This window comes from Onychostoma macrolepis, chromosome 02 (genome assembly GCF_012432095.1).
Source record: "Onychostoma macrolepis isolate SWU-2019 chromosome 02, ASM1243209v1, whole genome shotgun sequence".
In the NCBI taxonomy this organism is placed as follows: Eukaryota; Metazoa; Chordata; class Actinopteri; order Cypriniformes; family Cyprinidae; genus Onychostoma; species Onychostoma macrolepis.
In genome coordinates, this window is record NC_081156.1 from 7,545,231 (window position 1) to 7,570,873 (window position 25,643).

The 25,643-nt window shown below is 36.7% G+C and overlaps 2 protein-coding genes across 3 annotated transcripts; both read right to left on the minus strand.

The window, feature by feature from the left end:
- Positions 1 to 7,401: 7,401 nt before the first annotated feature.
- ccdc13 (coiled-coil domain containing 13) lies at positions 7,402 to 19,759 on the minus strand. Of its 2 annotated transcripts, XR_009268916.1 has the most exons (16): positions 19,400 to 19,759; positions 18,694 to 18,889; positions 18,262 to 18,410; positions 17,465 to 17,607; positions 17,267 to 17,347; positions 17,057 to 17,170; positions 16,859 to 16,963; positions 15,584 to 15,748; positions 15,326 to 15,502; positions 12,948 to 13,154; positions 12,790 to 12,872; positions 11,771 to 11,911; positions 10,725 to 10,876; positions 10,468 to 10,573; positions 8,591 to 8,820; positions 7,402 to 8,139 (listed from the first exon to the last, which is right to left on the minus strand). XR_009268916.1 is itself a non-coding variant. In XM_058764215.1 (15 exons), exons 2-15 carry the CDS (start codon positions 18,885 to 18,887, stop codon positions 8,664 to 8,666), a joined length of 1,974 nt encoding a protein of 657 aa, XP_058620198.1. In that variant the 5' UTR covers positions 18,888 to 18,889; positions 19,400 to 19,758; the 3' UTR covers positions 7,402 to 8,663. The 2 variants fall into 2 exon arrangements, 1 of the variants encoding a protein (XP_058620198.1); XM_058764215.1 differs by having other exon boundaries at positions 7,402 to 8,820; positions 19,400 to 19,758.
- Positions 19,760 to 23,087: 3,328 nt separating this feature from the next.
- higd1a (HIG1 hypoxia inducible domain family, member 1A) lies at positions 23,088 to 25,426 on the minus strand. The gene is made up of 4 exons (XM_058751320.1): positions 25,280 to 25,426; positions 24,467 to 24,560; positions 24,131 to 24,265; positions 23,088 to 24,041 (listed from the first exon to the last, which is right to left on the minus strand). The coding sequence occupies exons 2-4, from the start codon at positions 24,540 to 24,542 to the stop codon at positions 23,953 to 23,955; spliced, it is 300 nt and encodes a 99-aa protein (XP_058607303.1). The 5' UTR covers positions 24,543 to 24,560; positions 25,280 to 25,426; the 3' UTR covers positions 23,088 to 23,952.
- Between the last annotated feature and the right edge of the window lie 217 nt (positions 25,427 to 25,643).

Here is a 25,643-nt window from a genome sequence, read left to right on the forward strand (position 1 = left end):
CAGCTGCTGCTTTTAGACTGGGATAAGCACATTTTCAAAATAGACTAGTCTGTCTGCACAAGTAGGGCCAACAAGTTTAACACATTAACACACATGTCTGGTACAATAAGTCTAAGACCCTAAAAGTGTGAGCACATTGGGGCACATTGTAAGCTGATCATGACGTTATCTGTTCTAATCATAACACACACACAAAACTAATTGAACTATTTTGTCCGTAAAAGACAAGTACTAACTTTTTCGTATGGATTATTAATTGTTAATAATTAAAAATAACTCATTTTAGAGTGTGACAGTGAACACAAAACACAGCTATACAGCAAAGATCAAAACAATGTGGGCAAACAGACGCAAAAACACATTCAGAAACTCACACAACACCTCGCTCTCAGAAAAGGAGAAAAATAGAATAGAAAGCTTTCTTGAAATAATCCTTTCTGAACAGTCCGGCTCTCAGTCTCAGTCTTTATTGACCTGTCCCTCATGGTTTCTTCGTAGAATTTATAAAATTGCATTACTAACTTAGCAGTAACACAGTGTTACAACATGGGATCATCTGGAATTCAAACCTCACTAATGTCTTCTGCTAGTTATAAACTATTTAAACTGTTATAACAGATTGGAGATTAAAATAATAGCAGAATTCTCTTGTTTTAAATAAATGCTAAAAGCTGAGATGAAAAATGATCTTCAGACAGAAATTCAATTAAATATTCAGTGATAACTTCCAAAGATTTGTGAATTTTGGTACTTTTCCTTTTCTGTATAGTGTTGATGTGGTGGCTTATAACGTGTGGAAGCTTTTAAAGCATGCGTGTGATAATTAGCCACACTCTCTCTTATAGTCGGTCTTAACGAAGCTCGTTGGTCAAACCTGCTCAACTCTAATTAAAAACCCTTGAACCAGCTAATCAAGGTCTTCAGCCTCAGTAGAAACTTCCGGATAAGTGTGTTGGAACTGGTCGGAGCTAAACGCTGCAGGATATTGGCCCTCCAGGAGCAGGACTGGACACTTTGTTTACGGTCATGTCCACCAGGCACCAGGCCCAAAACAACTCCAAGCAGGCAACAGCTTCTTACTATAGAAACTATACATAACATAAGGCTCACGTACAATGTAGGGAATACATGTGTAGTCATCCATAAATTATTTATTTGCCAAGCAAATCTGTGCCAGTTACAGAGGGATTTGGTCTACCTCATTCAGTTGTATTTGTATAAAATGTATTTGATGCAAAACTATCGGTAACACTTTAGAATAGGGAACACTTATTCACTATTAACTACGGCTTTTCCCTCAATAAATTTATAATTTGCTGCTTATTAATAGTTAGTGTGGTAGTTGTTAAGTTTAGGTATTGGGTATGATTAGGGATGTAGAATAAGGTCATGTAGAATAAGGCATTAATATGTGCTTAATTAATACTAATAAATGGCTAATATTCTAGTAATATGCATGCTAATAAGCAACTAGTTAAGAGACCCTAAAATAAAGTGTTACCGAACTATCTTATCGAATTTAAAAAATCATATCTGTATATTTGCATGTTTTCTCAAGTAAAGAAAATTTTGAAAGTCCACTTAAAATGTGTTAATGGCCATTCCTTACAACTGCCCTACTTTTAAATCGACACCTGCATGGTGTTTCTAGTTTGTCGTCCCTGATAGCACACCCGGTTAAAGACATCACCGCTTGCCACTGACAGGTATTCTAGTCTCTCCTAATTGGTTCATAGCTAGTCTTGGCAGATGAGGGAAAGTCGGAGATCTACACTTCCCAGCCACCTGCTGCACCTGTAGCACGATGTCCTCGTGATGCTACAGACCCAGTAAACCCAGATGGTGCTTAATAACTATAATTCACGCGAATGATTCTGGATTACAGACACACGAAGGCCAGCCGGTCTGTACGTTGGTGCTCTGTTAGCTACACTGACGTACTGGCAGACGTTCTCTCCGATAGATCCAATCCAGTTTTCATGTGAAGCTTTTATTTTACAATCAGTGTCTCAAGGCCAATTTCAGATTCATAGTCGCTGGAACCACAGAGAGCAATCTTGAGATAAGTGTGTCATGGAAAAACTGCGTGAGAGCGATGGGAAAGGAGCTTTGAGAGGACAGACACATGAATCGAGAACGCTTCGTGCGTCCAAAAATAGGGGCTCTCCACAGTTCCTTTAAATTGCCTAGTAATAAGAACTGACCCTTTCTTTCAATAGTTTCATTAAAAGTAATTAAGTTAAAGAAAGAGCTACACCCGTGAGATTGTGGAAAAACAGCGTATCTGCGTTAAAGTCGTGCATGAGCTGCCACCCAGAAGGCCCCTCATAAAACACTCTGCCAAACCGTAATGCTGAGGGCCGCGCTGTGGTGCCACTGAGAGCCCCAATCACAGCCCGCGGTGCCCGTCTGAACGCCCAGCTTCTCAAACACCACGCCGGCAGTTTATTGTGCTACTTACACATGATTTCAGGTCAGGAAAATAACATTTCTGCTATTATGGGACATTACTAGTAAATTGTTTGGCGGTAACACTGTGCATTTCGTGTTTCATAATCTCATGCAAATTCACTCATGACTTAATGAGTAATGACAGCCAGACAAATGCATGCACGGAGAATGTAATTTACGCAAGCTCTTACGCATCTCTGCTAATGCGGAGCATCGTTTATTTTGATCCTAATTGAGAGGCTGAATAGACGATTCAGGCCGTTTCTCCAGTTTGATATACACTGCCATCTTGTGGTTAGAACAATGGTTACAACACCGATTCAAATGAAAAGTGACATTTGCTAATTTTTGGTAAAATGAATAGAGGAATCAATCAGAAAAGGAAGAAAGCATCTGATACTGATTTACAGTTTATGACAAACACGGCTCTGAACCCTATAAAGCTGACTGTATCGAGTTTAGCATGCAAATTTCTAAGACCTCAACATGATCTACATGATCAAAACTTTGCTGAAAAACACTTTGCACACAATAGTTACATGCTTTCTGACGGATGACTGACAGTTTATACTTTTTAGCAAGTAAAATACCTTTTAGCATTATTTTAAAACATCTCCCTTCATGGTTCATGTGTCTTTTTGCTGTGAATTAAATCTTAACTGATTTTTTTTTTTTTTAAACATAAGAATATAGGCCTATTGTTAGTAATGTGATGAACACTTGAAGCAACTTTACTTTTGTTTTATTACCCATACATTATTTTTAGAAAAAAAAAAAAATCATGCTCATGTGAGTCTCAGATATGATCATCAGGCTTTTGAGGAACGTTTATTTGTTCATCTCTCAGTCATCCTTGTATTGCGTTGTATTATAATATGTTTTGATCTTAAAACTAAGCATTTATATACAGTATCATCTCACTCAGACATTATTGGAAGACAGTGACTGATATTTACATCATTTTATGTAATGTTAGTTACTGTTATAAAGATATTACAGGCTACAATTACAATCACTTTTTGGCCTTATAAATATCAGCATCTGCACCAAATTGCATAGTTTTGCTCAGTTTGGGCTTCTGAATAAACTGTGCTGTTTTTTTCCCTCCATATTCTCACTACATGATACTATATGAGCCATAAAAGCCTATGATAAAAGTAATATGGTACACAAATGCAAACTTTTTTAAGGTTCAATAAACTGTTCAATTCTTAACAAAAATAAATACATTAAAAAAAATTAAAAGTTTTTGTTTATGCATTGTTGTGCTTCAAACAGTATAACCATGTAGCAATACGTTTAATTCACTGTGCAGTTTTAATGCCAGAACAACAACTAGTGCTTGATTTAGGCCCAGGTTTTTTATTTGTCTCCCGGCACTTGATTAGTGTCCACATAAAACACTGTGCATGTGACTACAATTAATGACTCCAGTAATGTGTACAGCATTCAATCATTTTTAATTGCAAGCTAAGTAATTAATGATTGCATACTGATTACATGTTTTCTGTAATTGCTATGTAGCCTGGAAACCGTCATGTAAAATGTGACCTGATACACTTCAGTTAACCAACATGCTAAAGTTTGATTTCTTTCATAATCGCGGTGCGAAATGAATGCATGTATTCACACGACTGTGATTTGCTCTCACCTCTTTCACGACGCTGTCAAAACTGGCACAGTCCACTTTAACCTCTGCCTGCACAGCAGGGACTTATTTACTCAAGTTCCTGGATGTAGTCAATGGTGTGGAGGAAGCACTGGTCCGGAACGAGGGAATACCTTGGAGGAGCGGCGCAGAGAAAGAGCCCATTCAAAGATGGAATGACAAATAGGTGAGTCTGTTTACGTACACGCTGTTGACACAAGTATGCATTTGGCTCGGTGGGTTATTGCTGGGTATTTGGGAATAAATCTGAACCTTTCAGGGCTATGGGGTCCTGCAAAACAATGCCAATCTGTTTGGTTTAAAGCCACATATTTCAAAGTGATGGGTTTCCTAATGCCTCTTCACTGTACCAAGTGTTTTGAAACGAGTACTGAAATCGTTTTGCACCTAAAATTGTCATTTAGTAAAATAATAAGTATTTTAAAAATTATTATTTATTCATAATATATAATAATATAAAATATAATATTAGTAAGTATTATAGAGAGGTCAATATAATTTTATGGGCCGACAATGAAAATATTGGATTACTTTAATCCTAAAAACAAAACTTAAGGTCATTTTCTTAGGTCATGTTTGAAAGAAAAAATTGACGTTTTCATTTTTAGATTTTTTTTTTTTTTTTCTTTCCCATCATGGTAGGAGTTTTTGGCACTTGTTATGTGAACACACACACACACACACAAAACAAAAACATGATTCAAAATAATTACATGGTTCTTGAATTTCATACAGTGAGGAAAAAAAACTTACTGAAAGCTCATTTTTTTGAGATATCAACCTCAAATTTGGAACAAGACTTTTTTAGGTTTATGGATGTTGATTTTCACAATTTTTAAAAATGCTTTTTTAAAGTAATGTTTTGGAAAATATATTTCATTTTTGTGCATCTTGTGCATCATAAAAATAAACATATACAGTCAAAAGAATATTCAAACACCAGATATATTTAAATTTTTTACTAGTGGGTGCAGGACACTATAGTTAATTTATGTAAGTGAGGATAGCAAAAAGTAAACTGACATATTACACCCAAAAATTCTTCATACAGTGGACTACCAGTAGCCTAAAACTGATAAAAATTTGGGACCAAAATGGCTTGCTCAGTTGGGGACACTTAATTTCTAGCGATTATCGCCGATTTGATTGCACAGATATTATTTAAACTAAACTGAGCTAGACAATGACATCTCTGAATTCAATAATGAAATGCCTTTAACTGAAAATTGAAAATTGAGTGTTTAATCTTATCATTATACATTACTGACACTCTATCCTCCAATTTGATACTGTTAAGTGCTTTGACACAATCTGTATATAGCGCTATTTAAATAAAGGTGACTTGACTTGACCAAAATAATTTAGGCATGTTTTTTATTCCTTTAATTGCTAATGCAAACTTTTTACACCACATACTGAACAAAATTAAGCATTGCTAAGGGTGGCCCACAAAGCATTGATAGTTGTGTAAATATTGTCATACTAACAGTTGTCTGAATAATTTTTGGTTGATTGTAATCCATTTCATAACCATCAAAGGTATCTGACATTATCAAGATGAATTTGTTCTGACACAGTTTAACTCTGAGTTCTTGTCATATTTTACTACTATTTTCTAAACTATAGTGAATAAACTGTGATAATGTGAGAAATGTTGAAAGGTGTCTGAATAAATTTTGGTTTGACTGTGTATATATATATATATATATATATATATAGTCAAACCAAAATTTATGATCAGATTATGATTAGATTATCTACTCAGTTTTCTTTGATTTATCACCTATCAATCATATACAGAAAACAAGGGGATTTTTTTTTTTTTTTAGCCACGCATATAAAGAGTAGCATGGCCCTACATTAAAGGCCTGATATAACTTGAAGCAGTCAATGATAAATGCTTGCTTGGATTGTGGATGTCAAGTTGTATACACTATTCCAGGATACAGGAAAACATGAAAATACCAATAGTCTGTAATAGCATGGCGGTCTGTTATTGTAGCGACACCCTGAGATCTTGTTGACAAGAAAATACACCATTTGGGCACTATGATGCCTTAAAAATGTAATCTCACTAGATTCTGGAATAGAGCTTTTATGTTTCAAACATTGTAATTGTAAATGCAAAAGCATGCAGGCCTATAGAAACGTTTCTGTTTGGAGACATTCTTGTGGCACTACCACAAAGGCTTTGCCAGATGCAGAAACTGCTGATCGTGGGTTTTACAGCTGCGGTGGGCTTCAAATCTTCAGGCATGTCAATGTCCTGACTGATACTACTGTTTTTCTACCAGCTTTATTTAATATTATTAAAAAATGAATATTATCGGCGCTGATAGCCTTGTGGGCAGCACGCCGACATACAGCACCATTGCTCTGCGGGCGTCCCAGGTTTGAGTCCCGACAATACTGGACACCATTTGTTGACAACTGAGTGGTCACTCGAGAAACATTTGTCAGCTTTGCAATTTCTTGCAATAGTAAAAGGGTTAGTTCATCCAAAAATGACATATCTGTCATCATTTACTTACTCTCATGTTGTTTCAAACCCATAAGACTTTGTTCATCTTCAGAACACAAAGTAAGATATTTGTCATATGCTCTCATCATTTGTATCTATCCATTCAAAGTCAATGCAAACAAAACTTTCACACATCAAAAACAAGAACAAATCATCTTGTGCATCAAGCACGGCTGATCTTCCTTTTTTAACCATATTTAATGAGTTCTATGTATGTGTGTTGATCAATGTTAAATGAATCAATAAATGAATAAAAGCCTATAAATTAAATCTGTTCATCATATAAAGCGATTATATCTCTTCAGAAGACTTGAATTCATTTGGATTATTTTTACAAAGTTGAAGATGAAGAGAAGTCTTATGGGTCTGGAAAGGTTAAGTAACCCTTGTAAAAAAGAGGTTCGCTTAATTGATGTTGAGTACTTCAAATTTTAAAGTTTTTTTTTTTTTTAAACTGTACTTGCAGAAATTACACAACACAAGACATTTTAATTAGTGCACTTTTGTAATAATGTCAAATTAAAAGTTTGTCTTAAATCATTTTAATATTCGTGTGATGTGCTTTAAAGAAGTAGACTTATTTTAATGTGTTGACTAACATAAAATACTAAAGCATAAAAACCATATTAAATCATAACTTTAACTGTAGTGTGTTATTCGATAATAGATTATATATTACATTTATATATTTTTTATTTGAAGTGTACTTAATCATTACAAATGTGTAATTACAAATATATTTAAATACAAGACATTCAAATTTCAATAGAAATGACATTAAATATATTTTAGTTTGCCATAAATGATCGTCAGTACATTTGACAACACAATTAACCATATTTCTAAGACAACAGAAGTAATTCTGCAATTACTTATAAAGGTTAAGATTACATTCTACTTAAGTGGGTCAATACATTTTACAATACATTTTAATTTTACAAATAGCATGCAATTAAATGTCTGAAAGCCCAACATTCAGCTTGCACTCAAGTATATTCTTTTCAAATATATTATTCCCATATTAAGTACGCTCTTTAAAAGTATGCTTTACTTCTTTTTAACAAAGGAAGTTTTGACAGAATTTTCATTTTTTGGTGAACTGCCCCTTTAAGGCGCCACGCCAGCCTTTACAATTGCAATTAAGCTGTGTCAAATGTCCCTTTGCTTGTTGAACATCTGTTATCTACAATATCATTTCAAACACAAGTTCTTTTTATTTCTTCACTGTAAATAAGGCTTCGTTTCCATCATTTCCAATCCTGGATGATATTTTGGTCTTGTGGTGCTTGCACTCATAACAGCCTTGGGCTTGCCAGTGTCCCTCAGGCTTCTGGGAAGATGAAATAGTGCGCTGTTTCAAGAGGAGCACACTGGTTCAGCCACAGGTTTAAATTAAGCGTGGTGGAGCAGCATCGGGAGGGGAGGCCTCAAACCCCCTCCGGCCACATAGGAAAGAGAATAACTCATGTATGGCAGCATGAATGCGCCGGCTGATACGCTAAATGTAAACAAGAGGAGAGACACGGTAAGCGAGGGGTCAAGTCATCACACATGTATCGCTTGAGCAGGGGACGGTGCACATTCTGCCGAGCTAATTTTGGTTTTGCTTTTCATTTTTGGTTTCACACCACGACACACAAATCAAATATTAATGAGCAATGTGCGTCAGAAAAGAAGGCAGGAAAGTTTGTTTCCACTTTTGAGTGCCAAAAAGAGAAAAAACACTTGGTTTACCGCAATCATTTCTTAAAATGTTCCTACTGTTAATAAACAAACAGGAACTCATTATTATTATATTCTTTTCACAAGTGTTCCTCCAGCAAAAAAGTGAAACATGTATCATATCTCAATCATATCTCATGTCTTCACAATGCTGATCGAACTCAAGTCATCTGTTTTGTACGTGCATGCGTGTGAATGTGTTGTCAACAGCAAACATGGCAACATACAGAGCGAGCGTCCCCTTAATGCCAGTGTTGTCCTTCAGGGATCTGTGTTTGTTAGACCCTTCATCAGTCCAGTCTAAGTCCCCTGCTCATGCTTTCTTTGGGCCTGCTGGAATTCCTGTTTTGCTTGGGTCAGCATGTCCTTGTAGAATTGCAAGCCTTCTTTCTTTTCCTTCAAGGCATTCTTCAGAGCGGTTCTCAAGGTTTCATTTTCTTCTAGTTGCAGTTCCAACCTGTATGGACAAAAAAAAAAAACTGGAGCAAGCAGTTTGAAAGAGCATCACTACTACAACTGCTCATATTATGTATAAGGGTTTTAACTTAGCCTGTGGTTCATTCTGTTTAGTTCTGACATTTCAATTCTCGGAGAGTTGGGCATAGTAATGTACACGGCAATGTTAATGTGTCTTGCCGGAACAGATCTGCTACGCTGCTGCTGCTACTGTGAAAGAGCAACCCCCATATAGCATACATGAATCACCCTAAAGCAGATTTACACAGGTGGAGCTGGGGAAGGTGGAGGGTTGCTGAAGCGCACTGCTCCAGCAAACACTAGCCGAGTATTTGAATATTGAGCAGCAAGCTCATTGGCTGCTGATGCAAAAGAATCCAATCAGCTGCACCATGTGAATAATGATGTGATTATATCAGATTACGCCATCTAGCGTTTCATGACAGAACACTGTATTTATTCTACCTACATGAATGATACCCAAATAGTGTTGCTAGTATGTGCAATCACGTTCAAAGTGACCTGAGTTAAGTGTGTACAGAGAGAGCTGCTGCAGGAAAAGTATAAGTTTTCCTAATCACGCATGAGATGTGCTTTATATTAAGCACTTCAAACTAAGCCTACAGTTTAAAGCGACTTGTCAGATGTGTGTGCTTTTAAATGCACATGATGCATTTGTTATGTTTGACTTCAAAACCTAGGTAAATACTGAAGGGTCAAGCGTGACCGTCATTTCACTTCAACATAAAGGCAGTTTCAATAAATAAAGGCGAGTGCAAGTGTCCAGTAAATTTGCAGGTTTTGCTAGCAGCAGGAAGATGCCATCACATTAACGAAATTTCAAAAGCATTTCACAGGCAAAAGGTCTATGATATACTGTATATTGTCAATTGTGATGTATGAAGCACAACTTGCACAGAAGTCATTTTGAAACCAAACGTTTTTTTGTAGGTCAACACGGCGAATCAAACTGTGACCTAAAACACGTGACCAAATCAAACCCGTTGCAAAATTTGCATGGGAATTTTTTCCCCCCTTACTTAAAATTCCATATCTCATGGATTCCTACATAAATTTCACTTCAGAACTAAAGAACTATATTTAAATCCATTCCACAGGATTCTGCAGATTTCTTCTCACAATCAGGGCAAAATACTGTGAACAAAATGAGCAATTCAGTGATCTAGAGACTGGGAATGTATACTGTATAGCCGCTTCTCCACTATCCCGCTTAACTGTTCTATTAACAGATAATAGAGCTCGTAATACTAATGCGTCAGTCATCGCCTTGGTAATGCAAGTGTTTACAGATGGTATGAGATGTAAATAGTCACCGCTTTATAGAGGATGATCAGATATTTTTGTTTACATTGCTCGAATAGCACGCTTGACCAGCTACAGAGAGAAACTAGTAGCCAGGAAACAAATAAGTGATCACAGCAATCATTCTACCAGCACGGTTCACCAGTATGGAAATCCAGGCCGAGAACGGTTTGTAATCGTGTTGTTCTCAAGTGGAAATAACTGTAACCATTCCTTACTGTTCTTAAAGCTGTTAGGCTCAATGGTGGGAAAACAGTTGTTGAAATATGTTTAGTACTAAAATGATGTTGCATGTGAATACTACATTTAGGAAGAAAAGGTGTACCGTGCTTTGAGTTCACTAAGTTGAGCATCACGGGTGACATCAGAGGGGCTTCTGGGAGACGAACCCTCCTGTTTTTCAGGGAGACTCAGAGTGCTGCCCGAGCTTCCTACATCAAGCCAAGAAAATCCAATTGAATTCAGTTTGAGATTGCTCTTTCATCAAATATTCAGTGAACCTTGGATTTTACAATGTAATACTGGTTTCAGTGAGACTCCTTATACCATGAGAAATTCAGTCTACATGAGGTCGTACATAACCTGTTCTACTCCGATTAGACGTTTGCAGACTCGCTTCTTTCCTTAAGTCCAGTTTGGCTTTCTCCAGCTGCTGCTCCAGTGAGACTGAACGCTGCCATTCCTGTCTGAGTTTCTGCTCAGCTTCTGCACACCGACACTTCGCCTCTTCTTCACTGCAGCATAAATTAAGACAAACAGCCATTCCAATAAAAAAAACCCATTGCCATTGCTTAGCCCATATGCCAGGGTTTGCCAGTTGGGGTTTCGTGAGGCAACTGCACGATAATCAAGATATGGCTTATTGCAATTATCAAATCAAATCCTGTGATTTTATTAAATAACTGTATAGTTTGAAGCAGAGTAAAGTGTGATATTTCCAAAATAAAAGCTCAGGAATTTGAAATGTTAAAAGCTGGAGAATTTGAAAATTTGAATATGAAGATTTATAATAATAATATATTATATATTACACATTAACATTGCCATGTACATTACAATGCTAAACTCTCAGAGAATTGAAATGACAGAACTAAGCAGAATGAGCCACAGGCTAAGTTAAAACCCTTATAACATATTATTATAATTATTATTATTATAAACAGGCTTCAAAGTCAAAATAAAACACTTACTATCTAGATTATGTCATGTTTATATAATTTGTAATGTCATGTGACCATTAACCAACACCAGAGAACAGTGAAAATGCAAAATATTAACTTAAAATCTCAGAGGGACTTCAAGTATATATTTAAGGGGTTTGGCTGACAAAACATTTTGGGAATCTCTAACATAGGCACAGTTGAAGCTTTTAAAAAGACAGACATGCATTTTATATATTATTTATTGGTATATTATGTGCTCTAAGTTTATGATTTCAACATAACACGATGTTGCTTGCTATTAAGCAGAGTCAGATGGTATTAGTAACAGTGGGTGAATTTTAACAGCATTTAAAGGGACACCATACAATTATTTATATATATATTTACCATTCTTTCATCCATGGAACCCAAATGAAGATGTTCTGAAGAAAGGTATTAATAACATAATTATCAATTCTGTCCTACCAGGTTTGCTGTACTTTGGTCAGCTCCAGCAGTCTGTCTCTCTCCACACTGGCAGCTTGATAAAGAGCCTTATACTCAGCACACTGAGCCTGGAGCGCTGGGATTTTAACAATACACTCTGGACAGGCTGCTTGTGCATCTCTGAAATAACATGCAATGCCTTCACTCACATTGCTGTATTAGATAGCAGGAGATACTTCAGACTGTAAGTGTGTGTGTGTGTGTGTGTGTGTGTGTGTGTGTCAGAGGTGTAAAGAGTACCTGAAAATCATTCATGAGTAAAAGTACAGATACCTTACTCCACTACAAGTTACAAGTCACCAATTCCAAAACAACTTGAGTAAAAGTCTTAGAGTATCTGATTTTAACAGTATTTATGTATTTCAAGTATTTCATCTTTCATTATTCAAAGAGATATGCCAGTCAAAAACTGTAAGATTGTGGAGAACCGGGGGAAAACAGGCAGAGGAAAGGATCTATGTGCAGGTATTTAATGGAAAAACTAGAATAAACAATAAACCAAAAACCACTAGAGCTATATATACTGTAACAAGATAACAAGACGCACCTGACCTGGGTAGACTAATCACAACTGCTTACTAAGGAGCTCAAATTCACGATATGTAGTCACACGTTTGGGTGAGTGAGGGCAAAACGCACAAGATATAGTACTTTCGGTGCCCTGTAATTGGTGATATCACGTCTTTTGTAGCAGCAATAAACTACTGCAAAAAAAGCTAAGTGCCATGCAAAACGTAATGTGTAATTGCAACACTCATTACAAATGTAGTGGAATAAAGAGTACAGATATTCATTCAAAAATGTTGCTAATATCTTTGATACTCAGTAAAACTACAGAGTACTCCAAAAAGATACTCAAGTACAGTAATTAATTACATTTACTCAAATACTTTACACCTCTGGTGTGTGTGTGTGTGTGTGTGTGTGTGTGTGTGTGTGTGCAAAATGTTTGGTCAGAAAATCACAGTTTATTTGTTGTCGACTAAGAATGATAATACCTGGCAGAGTTTGACTCCCTGTCGTTCTCATGTCGTGATGTCAAAGGCCTGATGTTAGTTTGACTCTTCCACTCCGACTGCTTCTGCTCCAGACACACAAAACATGCATAAGCAGGAGAAAGAAAACAGCGCTGATGATGTGATCAGACGTGTCATACCATGAGGGCGAGTTGCTGGATCTCCTGCTCCAGCTCTTTGACCTTGTTCTCCTTCTCTGAGACCATGGCTTTGAGCTGCTGGATGAGCGAGGCGTGCTGCTGGGCCTCGCTGTGCAGATGTCTCTCCAGGCCCTGCTGAGCCTCCTCACACTGGGAGCCTTTCTGGCTGAGATGCCCGAGCATGGCCTGCCACTTCGCCTGCTGCTTCTGTCGGAGGAGCGAGTCAGAGATCAGCCCTGCTCAGATATTTAATATCACCTGCTTGTGTTGGAGGGGGGAGTCAGAGGTCATTCGTCTGTTTGGAATTTTATGCTCTTTCTGGTTCATACATACTGTTTGCTATTCTTGCTTGTTTATTATTATTTACAAGAATATCTACAGTATTACTATTTACAATAATGCCTGTTCAATGTCTTACATTAGATTTCATGAAAAATGCGGTAATACTTTAGATTAGGGAACACTATTCACTATGAACTAGTTACTTATTAGCATGATGTATATTATTAGCATATTTGCTGTTTATTAGTACTTATAAAGCACATATTAATGCCTAATTCTGCCTTACCATATTCTGGATCCCTTAACCCTACCCAATACCTAAAAATAACTACCATAACAACTACCTTACTTACTAATAAGCAGCGAATTAGGAGGGTTTTTTTTAGAAAAAACTCTTAGTTAATAGTGTGAATATGTACTCCCTAATCTGAAGTGTTACCAAAATTCAGCTCATACTGTACATATCAGATAATTTAGATGTGTATAAGTTTTGTTATTTATTCTTAAAAAAATATTTATTTACATTTATATTTAAATAAAAAGAAAGACTTTTTCTATGTACACAAAAGGCCTATTTCTCTCAAATATTGTTCACAAATCTGTCTAAATCTGTGTTAGTGAGCGCTTCTCCTTTGCAGAGATACTCCATCCACCTCACAGGTGTGGCATATCAAGATGCTGATTAGACAGCATGAATATTGCACAGGTGTGCCTTAGGCTGGCCACAATAAAAGGCCACTCTAAAATGTGCAGTTTTATCACACAGCACAATGCCACAGATGTCGCAAGTTTTGAGGGAGCGTGCAATTGGCATGCTGACTGCAGGAATGTCCACCAAAGCTGTTGCCCGTGAATTGAATGTTCATTTCTCTACCATAAGCCATCTCCAAAGGCATTTCAGAGAATTTGGCGGTACATCCAACCGGCCTCACAACTGCAGACCACGTGTAACCACACCAGCCCAGTACCTCCACATCCAGCATCTTTACCTCCAAGATCGTCTGAGACCAGCCACCCGGACAGCTGCTGCAACAATCGGTTTGAATAACCAAAGAATTTCTGCACAAACTGTCAGAAACCGTCTCAGGGAAGCTCATCTGCATGCTCGTCGTCCTCATCAGTTCGTCGTCGTAACCAACTTGAGTGGGCAAATGCTCACATTCGATGGCATCTGGCACTTTGGAGAGGTGTTCTTTTCACGGATGAATCCCGGTTTTCACTGTACAGGGCAGATGGCAGACAGCGTGTATGGCGTCGTGTGGGTGAGCGATTTGCTGATGTCAACGTTGTGGATCGAGTGGCCCATGGTGGCGGTGGGGTTATGGTATGGGCAGGCGTATGTTATGGACAATGAACACAGGTGCATTTTATTGATGGCATTTTGAATGCACAGAGATACCGTGACGAGATCCTGAGGCCCATTGTTGTGCCATTCATCCACGACCATCACCTCATGTTGCAGCATGATAATGCACGGCCCCATGTTGCAAGGATCTGTACACAATTCCTGGAAGCTGAAAACATCCCAGTTCTTGCATGGCCAGCATACTCACCGGACATGTCACCCATTGAGCATGTTTGGGATGCTCTGGATCGGCGTATACGACAGCATGTTCCAGTTCCTGCCAATATCCAGCAACTTCGCACAGCCATTGAAGAGGAGTGGACCAACACTCCACAGGCCACAATCAACAACCTGATCAACTCTATGCGAAGGAGATGTGTTGCACTGCGTGAGGCAAATGGTGGTCACACCAGACACTGACTGGTTTTCGGACCCCCCCGGACCCCCCCAATACAGTAAAACTGCACATTTTAGAGTGGCCTTTTATTGTGGCCAGCCTAAGGCTCTCCTGTGCAATAATCATGCTGTCTAATCAGCATCTTGATATGCCACACCTGTGAGGTGGATGGAGTATCTCGGCAAAGGAGAAGTGCTCACTAACACAGATTTAGACAGATTTGTGAACAATATTTGAGAGAAATAGGCCTTTTGGGGGCTAAAACAAAAGTGTTGTTTATAATTTTGTTCAGTGTAATATTATATTTATTTATTCTGTATTGGGGTATCACACAGTAATTCAAGAATCTGTTACCAATAAGGCATCGACCAGCTCATCGTCGTGTTTGCCCTTATCCAGCAGAGTGCTGATCTGGCTCTTCAGGGCTTTGACTTCTGTGCTCAACACTTTGTTCCTGGATTTAGAGGCCTCCAGTTTCTTCTTCATGTCTGAGAGCTCTTCAAGCAGAACTTCATAATCCACTGTGAGCTTCTGCAAAGACACGTCATTATCGAAATGTGAAATGTTATAACATAATTAGACCCATAAAGATGTTTAATCAACGTGCTCAACCTCCAGTGTCTCCTTCCTCTCCCTCTCTATGTGACGGATGTGGCTGAGGTTTCTGTCTTGAGTCTTCAGCAGGCCTCCCGCTCCCGTGATCTCCTCCTCCAGGCCAAGGTCACATAGCTTCTTCCTGTGAGAGGACTGGCTCAGCTGCTGTTCCAGGTCTCGCACCTCCAGTGAATAAAATGTTTAACAGTATCAAGTGACCTATGAATACTATGAATACAACAGAGCAAATTCCAATAATGGGTGAAACCATGGAAGCCCGTTTCTGCCACGGAATTAAAAAATAAAAAGGTAATTGCGACATTTTTTCTTACAATTCAGACTTTTTTTCACAGTTCTCAGAATTGTGAGATATAAACTCAGAATTTTTACTTTCTAACAATTCAGAGATTATATCTCGCAATTCAGACATTTGCAAGAAAAAAAAGACAGAATTGTGAGATAAAAAGTGTCAATAATCTTTTTTAATATTTTTATCCTGTAGCAGAAACAAGATGGTTGTTTCAAGCAAATATTAATTTGTGATTAGTGGATAATGACTTTTTAGATACTTTTGCAGAGATTTCCATTTTGTATGAAAAATGTCAATAAATATAAAATAATTATCATTATTATAAAACAGCATTTCTTTGTAATTGAAAGAAAAATGTCAGAATTTTGCACTATATATTCGTAATTGCAAGAAAAATGTTAGAATAGTGAAATAAAAAGTTGCAGTTACTTTTATTTTTTATTCCATAGTGGAAAAAAAAAATACATGCACACACACAATTGTTTGGGTTTATATGCAATTCACAATTCTGTGTTTTTATCTCATAATTCTGACTTTTTTCTCAGAATTGCGAGAAACAAAGTCTGAATTGTGAGATAGTTCTGAGAAAATTACAATATAAAAACTCAGAGTTGTGAGATATAAACTTTGAATTCTGACTTTCTTTCTTGCAGTTCGAATTTACATTTGGCAAATCTGAGTTTCTCACAATATCTCGCAATTTGGACTTTTTTGGGAATTATGAAGACTCGAAACTCAGAATTGAAAAGGTAAAAAAAAAAGAGCCTATTTTGAATGTCAAATGTTAGAATAACTCCAAAAGATCTTTGATGATGAAACAGCACTTTTGCTTTGCTCGTGAAAATGTCCAAAAGAGAATAGCCATTCTCAATGCATGAAAGCTGATTAACATGTATAACAAAAGAGTGAATAATCAGTATCTAAAAGAAATCAGTCAATTAAAAGTCACGCTTTTAGGCTCCGGTCATGTTCTGAGGACTCACTCTGTTCTGAAGGGCGAGGATCTGCTGAGAACGGCCTCTCCAGCCTCCCGGGTTATACAGTATCTGCTGAATATTGATGTCCTCGCCCACCTCACAGCTCAACACCTGACAAAACAGTTCCACTAAATCATCACATGACTAAAAATGATGTTTACTGAAACCAATTCATATAAATGACAGGATTTATTGTGAACAAACCTTGTGAGCTATTTTTAACTCTTGTTTAAAGGTCTGGATCTGGTTGCGGTATTCAGTCATTTTGAGTTGGGCTGTAGATAATTTCTCCTGCAGGGATTTTACTACCGGGCTGTTCTACACGAAAACACATTGAAAATAATGTTATTCAAAACAGTTACAAATGTCTAATCGTGTACCAAATGATGATGAACATGTTTAACAAGATATTACTTCAAGATGGTCGTTCACAGTCCTTGAATCCTGCTTTTTGGTTGTCTTCTTGCCGGGATTAAGTAACAGTGTGGCCTGAAGCTAATAAAACAGCAATGATATTGATGAAACACCACACTGAGAAGGAGCTGACTTACCACAGTGCACCAAAAAATACATCTGAAATCAAAGGAGTTAACGATTCTGTTTTATCTTTACCTCTTTCTCCAGTTCTTTGACTCGATTGTTTGCTTGTTTAGTTTTGGTCTTCTCTCGTTCTGTTTCAGCTGCTAATTCTCGATTCCTTTTTGACAGTTCCACAATTTTGGTTGCTGCTGCATCTCCTGCCAGACCAGCGGTACCTTCACAAAGAAAACACAAAAAAGATTGTCACACACTCATTATAAATATCAGACAGATATTCAAAACATATTTGTGAGTGACAAAGTCAATAAAAGTAGCATATTTCAAAATACATTTTGTTGTATACACTAAAGTTCAAAATGTTTTTGAAAGAAAATTTATATTTTGTTTAACAAGGATGTATTAAAGTGACAGTAAAGACATTTGTAATCTAACAACAGATTTCTATTTCAAATGAATGTTCTGCTCATCAAAGAACCCTAAAAATAAAAGTGGTCACCATTTCAACATTGATAAAAATACATCAAATCAGCATAACAGGCTACTGAACCTTCAGCTTTGAAATCCATCACAGGACTAAATTACATTTTGAAACAATAAAATATTTCACAATCTTGTTGTTTTTCTCTCTCTTTTTTTTATTTTTTTAATGCAGCCTTGGTGAGTTTTGACTTCTTTCAAAAATATAAAAAAATAGTAGTAATATACTTTGACTGTACATGCAGCCTGTACACTCTTCGACTCTTTGAGTAAAGAGAAATACTTTAGAATATTACTTGTTTTGCAGATGCCACGTGCAGTGCAATACATATTCTGATGTAAGAGTCGTAACTTTTTTGGGCCACAAGCAATAGAAATGGTGCACTGTTTACCTGCTAAAGCCAATCTTTCCTCCTCTCTCTTCTTCTTCAGGTGTTTTATCTCAAAGTCTTTCTCACTCAGCAGTTTATGGAGTCTGCCGTTCTCATCTCTCAGTTCCCTCACATGATCATGCAGCTGTTCGTTTTCATTCTGCTTCACTCTGAATTAGAGTACAGTTACTATTTCAATTATACACACCGCATATAGAATTAACACATGGTAAATATAACTAAAATAATCCTTGCAGAGGTAATAGAATTTTAAATGAAAGTGATAAAAGGGGGAACTCAATGCAGACTGCTAAATTACAAATGAATAATTAATTAGGTCTCATTTCTGACAAGATGGACTGAGTTGTTGTCCTGAAAGGATGTTGTTCTCATAATGACCCTAATAATTATATCTGTGATAGCAGCTCTGTGAACTCATGCTTCATGTGTCACCTTGTGTTGAATTGATCCATCATGTCATCGTCCTCTTCTGTGAAGTTTATATTGTCCAGACTGCTGAGAAGAGGAGGGTTTGAGTCCGTCTTTTTCATCTCCAGTCTTCTCTGGATGCGCTGCACTTGTTGCTCTTGAAGAGCTTGAAACTGAAGCCTCAGCTGCTCCTTTATTTCATCACTGTCACCATCCATCACTGAGAGATCAGAGACAATATGACACATCTGACAAATGGCATGAGAGCTTGCTTATGCAAACTAATGCAGTTATAGATGAGAGCTGTCCAAACACGCTTCAAAGAAAGAAACATCCACACATCCAGCTAAAGAGAGCACATTACACCTGCTTCGGCTCATTTGCATTGGTTGCCTGTTGCAGGCATGCACTTTTTGCCCTTTTATATTATTTTATTTTTAGTATTATATTTACTCTGTGCTAATGTTTAACGTTATATAAATTCTAATCTGTAAACCCCTGCGAGCTGCATTGTGACATGGAAATAAAATGCAATAATACAATAGAAATAACATATTTATTACTCCTATAAAGCACATATGTATAATATTAGAGCAATGCCGATTATTTTTGACAAATTAACGACGTTTAACCTTATTAACGTAACGTACAAACTAGCCTATTCATTAGCTAACGTTACAGTCCGGAGAGAATTCTCAAGTGGTCAGTTTAAACCTGAACAAAAACTTACCTGACGACTTAAGAAAGATTTCGATCAACTTAGTTAAGAATTGGCATTGGGATAGACATGGTTATGGTTAAAAGAAATTAATAAAAATAGAGCTAAGAGAGTACAGTCCGTGATTTAATAGACGCTAAAGGTGTCGCTAGTAGTTTCCCGTCCATTTTGTAAACACGGCCGTCTCCGTGGAAACGCGTTGCTACGCTCTCTGAGAAAAAAGGTACAAAAGATACCTTTTCAAATACTATGTACTATTTAGGTACTAATATGTACACTTGAGGTACTAATATGTACCTTCAAGGCACTAAAACGCACCCTTGTGGGATAAATAAGGTACAAATGGTGACAGCTTTTGTACCTTTTTTCTAAACGTGCAGAGAGGCGTCTAATAATAAGCTCACTGCAAGTCACTGGACATCTAACTAGGCTGTTTTATTAGCAGTAAAATAATAGGTCTCTTTTTACAAATGATTCATAACAACAGGGATGTAAAACAAACATCTAGAATAGTGGGAGCTTAAAACATGTCTATATACAAATATTAGAACTATTAGAAATAAATAAAAAATACTTTTTTTTTTTTCATAGAAAGTCGTATAAATATTGCACCAACGCTTTTTTAAAGGATATAAATTTTTTTTTTTTTTTTCTTGAGGCCAAAACACTCAACAAAAACCTAAAAGAAATAACTAAATTATCCTTATCAGAGAAAGAGAGAGAGAGAGAAGAGTGGAAAAGATTTTTATATATTTATAATAATGTAAGCCTACATATCATATACAAAGGAAAGAAGTTGCACACAAACCAGCATGCAACTCAGGCAAGCCAGCAGCAGAACAACAAAAACACTCTGCAAACAGAGAAATTCAACAGGAAGCATGAGCAGAGCATAAACCAATCACAGGTGAAGAACCTTTTGGTCTCCAGTCCTGTGAAATAGCAACACACACACACACACACACACACACACACACTTTGTTTTGTTTTTTATGGTTTACAGGGACTCTCCATAGGCGTAATGGTTTTTAAACTGTGCAAACCATATTTTCTATCGCCCTACACCAAAATATGTGCATTTTTAGATGATTGTGCATTCTGTATGATTTATAAGCCTTTTGAATTACAGGGACAACAAAAGTGTTCTCATAAATCACCTTCCGGTTGTAGTACCTCTGTCATACCCATGTCATTACACAAATATGTGTCCTCATAAACCACACAGACACACACACACACACACACACACACACACAACAATACATATGATGTAAGGATATAACAACATGACTGATATTGTCAAACCAGACGTCCTTGGTGAATCGCTGGTTAACTCAGTAGCCACAGGAATCTGACTTTAATTGTGAAAGAAGAGTGCAGTGTTATCAGCTGACTGAGTTCTTTTGAATTCTTTATCAAACGAAAGTAATAGGCTACCTTTGACTGGAACAAAACTGACTCACTAACAGGAAGAGAGACAAGAGTCAGGACATCCTCATATAGAAATGTTAATGTTAAATATACGGGAAGTGCTATTTAACATCTTAATAGAACAGTTGCCATCTTTATAGAGACTTTTAATCACTGTAGAAAATAAAAATTCAGTATCAAAGATGAACTCATGCTCAGTGTCGAATGCTATGAATAATATAAAGCCATGATCAGGAATCACTTCTGAATAGTCCAAAATATCCAAAACTAATTTTATATTGTTTGTGATGTGGCGGTTTTTCATGAATCTTGATTGTGATTCATCAATTACAGTCTATAGTACAGCTTTCTGTCGTCTGGCTATAATATTAAACATTTTACACTACATCAAAAAAAAGGTAGTTTTCCTAATATTAATAGTGGTCCTGTGTTAAAGGGGCATTTTTCACATTTGCTATGGATTAAACCGGTTATCAGAGACGTGTAATCCTTCGCTGACATTATCCACCATAAACTGTCCACTGAAAGTACCTTTGAAACTCACATCATTTTTTACTGAGATATGATTGAGTCACTCAGAAACCAGTATGTGTGTCAAATTGATTGACTGTGATGGCATTGCAATCTTAAAAATAAAGGTTCAAAAGGCGGATTTCACAGCAATGCAATTTTGTTTCAGTTCTTTAAAAAAAAAAAACATTTTAATAATCTGAAGAAGCTAGATAGCCTAGATTGTCCTTAAAGTTCGCATAGTGTCATTGTATGTTACATATATGCCACATTGTTTTGTTTGTCCTGTATTCTTTGATCTTATTTTTGTTATTGCTAAATCAGTCTCAGTTCATCTTTGCCCGAATCTCAGTGATATTGAGACGGTACCAAAGAAAGACCCACAAATCCAAAATAACATTCAGTATATCCTTACACACACACACACACACTATAGACTAGGCAACATCATCTATGTAGAGATGTACAAACCTAATTCGTTAATGAGGCCAGCGGGGGGCGCTAAAGTGCACTGTCCCATTGAGTTCAACTGGCCCTGAGTCTCTGCTTTTCACAAATCCAGACGAGTATTAGTCACTTCTGCCAAACGTCTTAGTCACTCGTTGTCTTGTGAAACGACTAAATGTAATAAATACAGATGGCAGAAAATGATTGGTTGCAGTTCATGGGTGTGTTCATATATAAGCCACGATGAAATCTAAATCATTTAATTAGGTAATGCATTTCAAACTTAAAGTTCTCTCATTCACTACTGATTACAATGAAAATCTTTCTGTTTCTGTAAGTGTGTTATTATTTTATTGAATAAAAATTTTAATTCATGCAATTCCATTTAATCTTTCCCCTATAATGCTCTTCTTTCCCATCTATCATGCTCCTATAATATTAAAAATAATCAAGAAATAAATGACCCTAATTGCATGTATCGGATTAAAAATAATAATAATAATAATAATAATAGCAGTTTAGTACAAGCTGTGGATGAAATGAGTGACTTGTTAAACGTACAAAAAGGGCAAATGATGGAAGCCTGGTTAGCAGCCTGCAACCTTCACAGCCCAGTTGTTTGGCGTTTCAAAAACAACAGTCAACACAATTATGACTGCATACACAAAGCATGCCAAGAGAATAATAGAGGCAAAATCTGAGAGTGAATGATGGGGCCATCAAACAATAAGAAGAAATATGTCCAAACCACAGAGAACTTCACAAACCAACATCCATGAAAGATCTGCAATCACTAAAGCTTTAATCACAGACACTACTGCTGAAGTGCCAAATAGATGAAGTCATGATCATAAAACCTGGCCAGCTGGAGCACAAGATGAACTTCAACATCTGCCCTGATCAGACAAATCACCTGACTTGAACATTAGCAAACCACTATGGATAGTTTTTGAGAAGCCGACTCCCTCAACATTTCTGAAACAACTGGCAGATGTTCTGATAGACGACATTCAACTATAGATGACAAACATCTGCTAAATGCATAAACCTTGGCTTTATTCATAATGGAATTTTTTGTGTGTGGAAATAACAGAAATTTTGGCAGACTAATCAAATAATGAGTAAACGATGAAATAAAGGTTGATTTATACCACTGTAAATGGAAGTTCAAATCTAATGGATTCTGTGTTATAGTAGTACAACTGTCCTGCACAATTAACAACATCATAAGCATCTTATGCACACAGAAAACTGACATACTGTATGGTATGACAAAAGGCGAGACGCACACAATCACAGTAACACGAGAGCGTGAAATAACCAGAAGAGTTTATTGGAATTACAATAGTTTTTATTGGCAAAGATAAACGCAGTGGTAGCTGAGATCCTCAAAATATATATCACTCTAAAAGTACAACTTGTGTCTGTTTTGAAATATGAAAAAAAAGGTGCAATAATTACCAGACATAGTAACACAATCAATCAATATATCTACAAAAGAACAAGCACCTCTCATTCCTCGTGGCACTCGCACTCATACACACTCGAAAACAGTGTTGCTTCAGCTCCTGAATATCCTGTTTGTAACAACAGCACTACATCTGCACAGAACTAGTACCGTTAATCATTTAGCAGTGGACAAGTCCCCATATTGCGTTCAATGCATTGTAAAATTTCAGATGATGGTTCGTTAAGGATGTTAACCTGCGATTTCTTTCATTTATTGACTTAAATGACACAAGAACGAATCTTGAGTTGCAAGGTACAAAGGTACTGATACCACACCTCTGTGCTGAAACAAGTGCACAACACTGACATACGAGCAGCAGCATGTAGCAGAAATTATACTAGTCCAAATATTTTCAGTAACAAAAAAAAACATTTTAGATTGTTTTCATCAGTTTGTTACTGATATGATAAATAAATAGTAGTCGGCGGTAGCAAAATAGCTATAATTCCGTCACATACTGTACAAGGTATTTTAAACATGCCAGGCAACATAATGAAAACACAAATCTCCTTTTCTGAGGTTTAATACAGTTTAAAAAGAAACCAGTTTAAAGATTTTTTTATTTTTTTCTAAAAAAAAAAAGTCCTAAATTATGTTAGCAATAAATACAAAGGGACACTTTAACAGTTGGTATTAAGGATATTGCATGAATCTAACACAGTTCTCTTCACTTTTTTTCCAATGCCTTCTGCTCTAACGCTTTCTGTGCTTCATGAGGTTTGAGAATGTACTCTCTGTACATAGAATAGATCACCCCTGCAAACAATAAGACAAAATATTGCATTAAACAACACATTTCTCTGTAAGTCTGGGGGTGTATGTGTAAATCTAGCAAAGCGCCCCACCTAAAGTCATCGCTCCCACCACGAAGCCCTGCGCAGCGACACGCATGTGAATCAGGTGGACCGACATCTTCGTTTCTCCTCTGCTCTTCAGTTTGAACAGTCTGTATGCCACAATGGCAAAGAACCCAGCCATCCCTTAAAAGACATCACAGCGAGACGTGAAATGTGATTTATGAAACAGTTGATGCTATAGATGTACAGAAGGGTACAAAAATCTGAGGTCACGTTTTGCATTTTTGTACTTTAATAAAAGTCATGTGACTTAATAACGAGATACAAACTGAATGCTTATAACTTGTTACTTGCTCAAATGTGTGCAAAGTTGAAATGTTTTACCTGCAGGGACAAATGGATTCTCTTTGGCTTTTCTGATAAACTTGGATTCATTGTCTTCGTATTCCACGGCAGTCATGTTGGCTAAAAGGCAATACTGAATAAAGAGATTAGATGTCATAAATTAAACACCCCAGCGCCTTCTCTGAAACATTTTACACTAGATAAGCATAACTACAGTAATACATTCTCACTTTCATTTTGTGCCGTTATAGTTTTATACGTTGCCACGTCAAATAATCAATAAATGGCCTAATATCAGCAAGTTTATCAGTAAATTAGTCAAGTATTAAGTTATTACAGACACATAGGTATTAAGAAATTCTGAATTATGAACCATACTGTATTGTAAAACGTGAGATATTTTATTATTATTATTTTTGAAAAAGGTTAGAATCATGATTTTAGGTCATTTGTTGTGTGTTGGAGCAAGAAGAGGTTAATGATATATCAAAGAACACATCGAGGAAAAGCTGAAGGAAATCAATCAGTTGAACCGATGATGACCGAGTTGAGCTAAAGTGATACTAATGACATGTTATATGAAGGTCACATGCCACTTTATAAATGATTTCACACAGTTCTTACTTGAAAAAAATTGTGGTACATACGTAATAAAATATAAACAGCAATGACTGTCTTTTGATTTACATCTTATTATCACCTTTCAATTTAAAGATGAGACATTTCCTCAAGAGTTAGCAGTTACATTAGTCTCTGAGAGCACACGAAATCACTGTCGTTCTCTGTTATTAAACTGAAATGTTTTATTATATTACCAAAACGATCAGATATTAAATTAAGTTTATAACATACCTTTTCAGGAGGTTTCCTGGTGAACGCTGTTGTGAACCTGTCCTTCTCTGCCGGTTGAGAGCTGCGTGACTGTCTACGTGCACGGGAACAGAGTGATGTAATATGTCATACGTCAAAGGACGTAGCTAACCGTTTTTACAAAATAAAAGTCTTTTTAAAATGATTGCGCAGCGTAGCTGTTGTTTTCGGAATATAAATCGCCTATTTTATCCCAAAACAAATGATAACAATTGGTTCCATTGGGGAAAAACAAAAACAACAACAGGTGATTATTTATATACATGTATGAATCATTCGTTTTCATGTGAAATTTTATTCTGAAGAAATAGGCATTTCAAACGAGTTCCTTTTCAGTGAAGGGGCG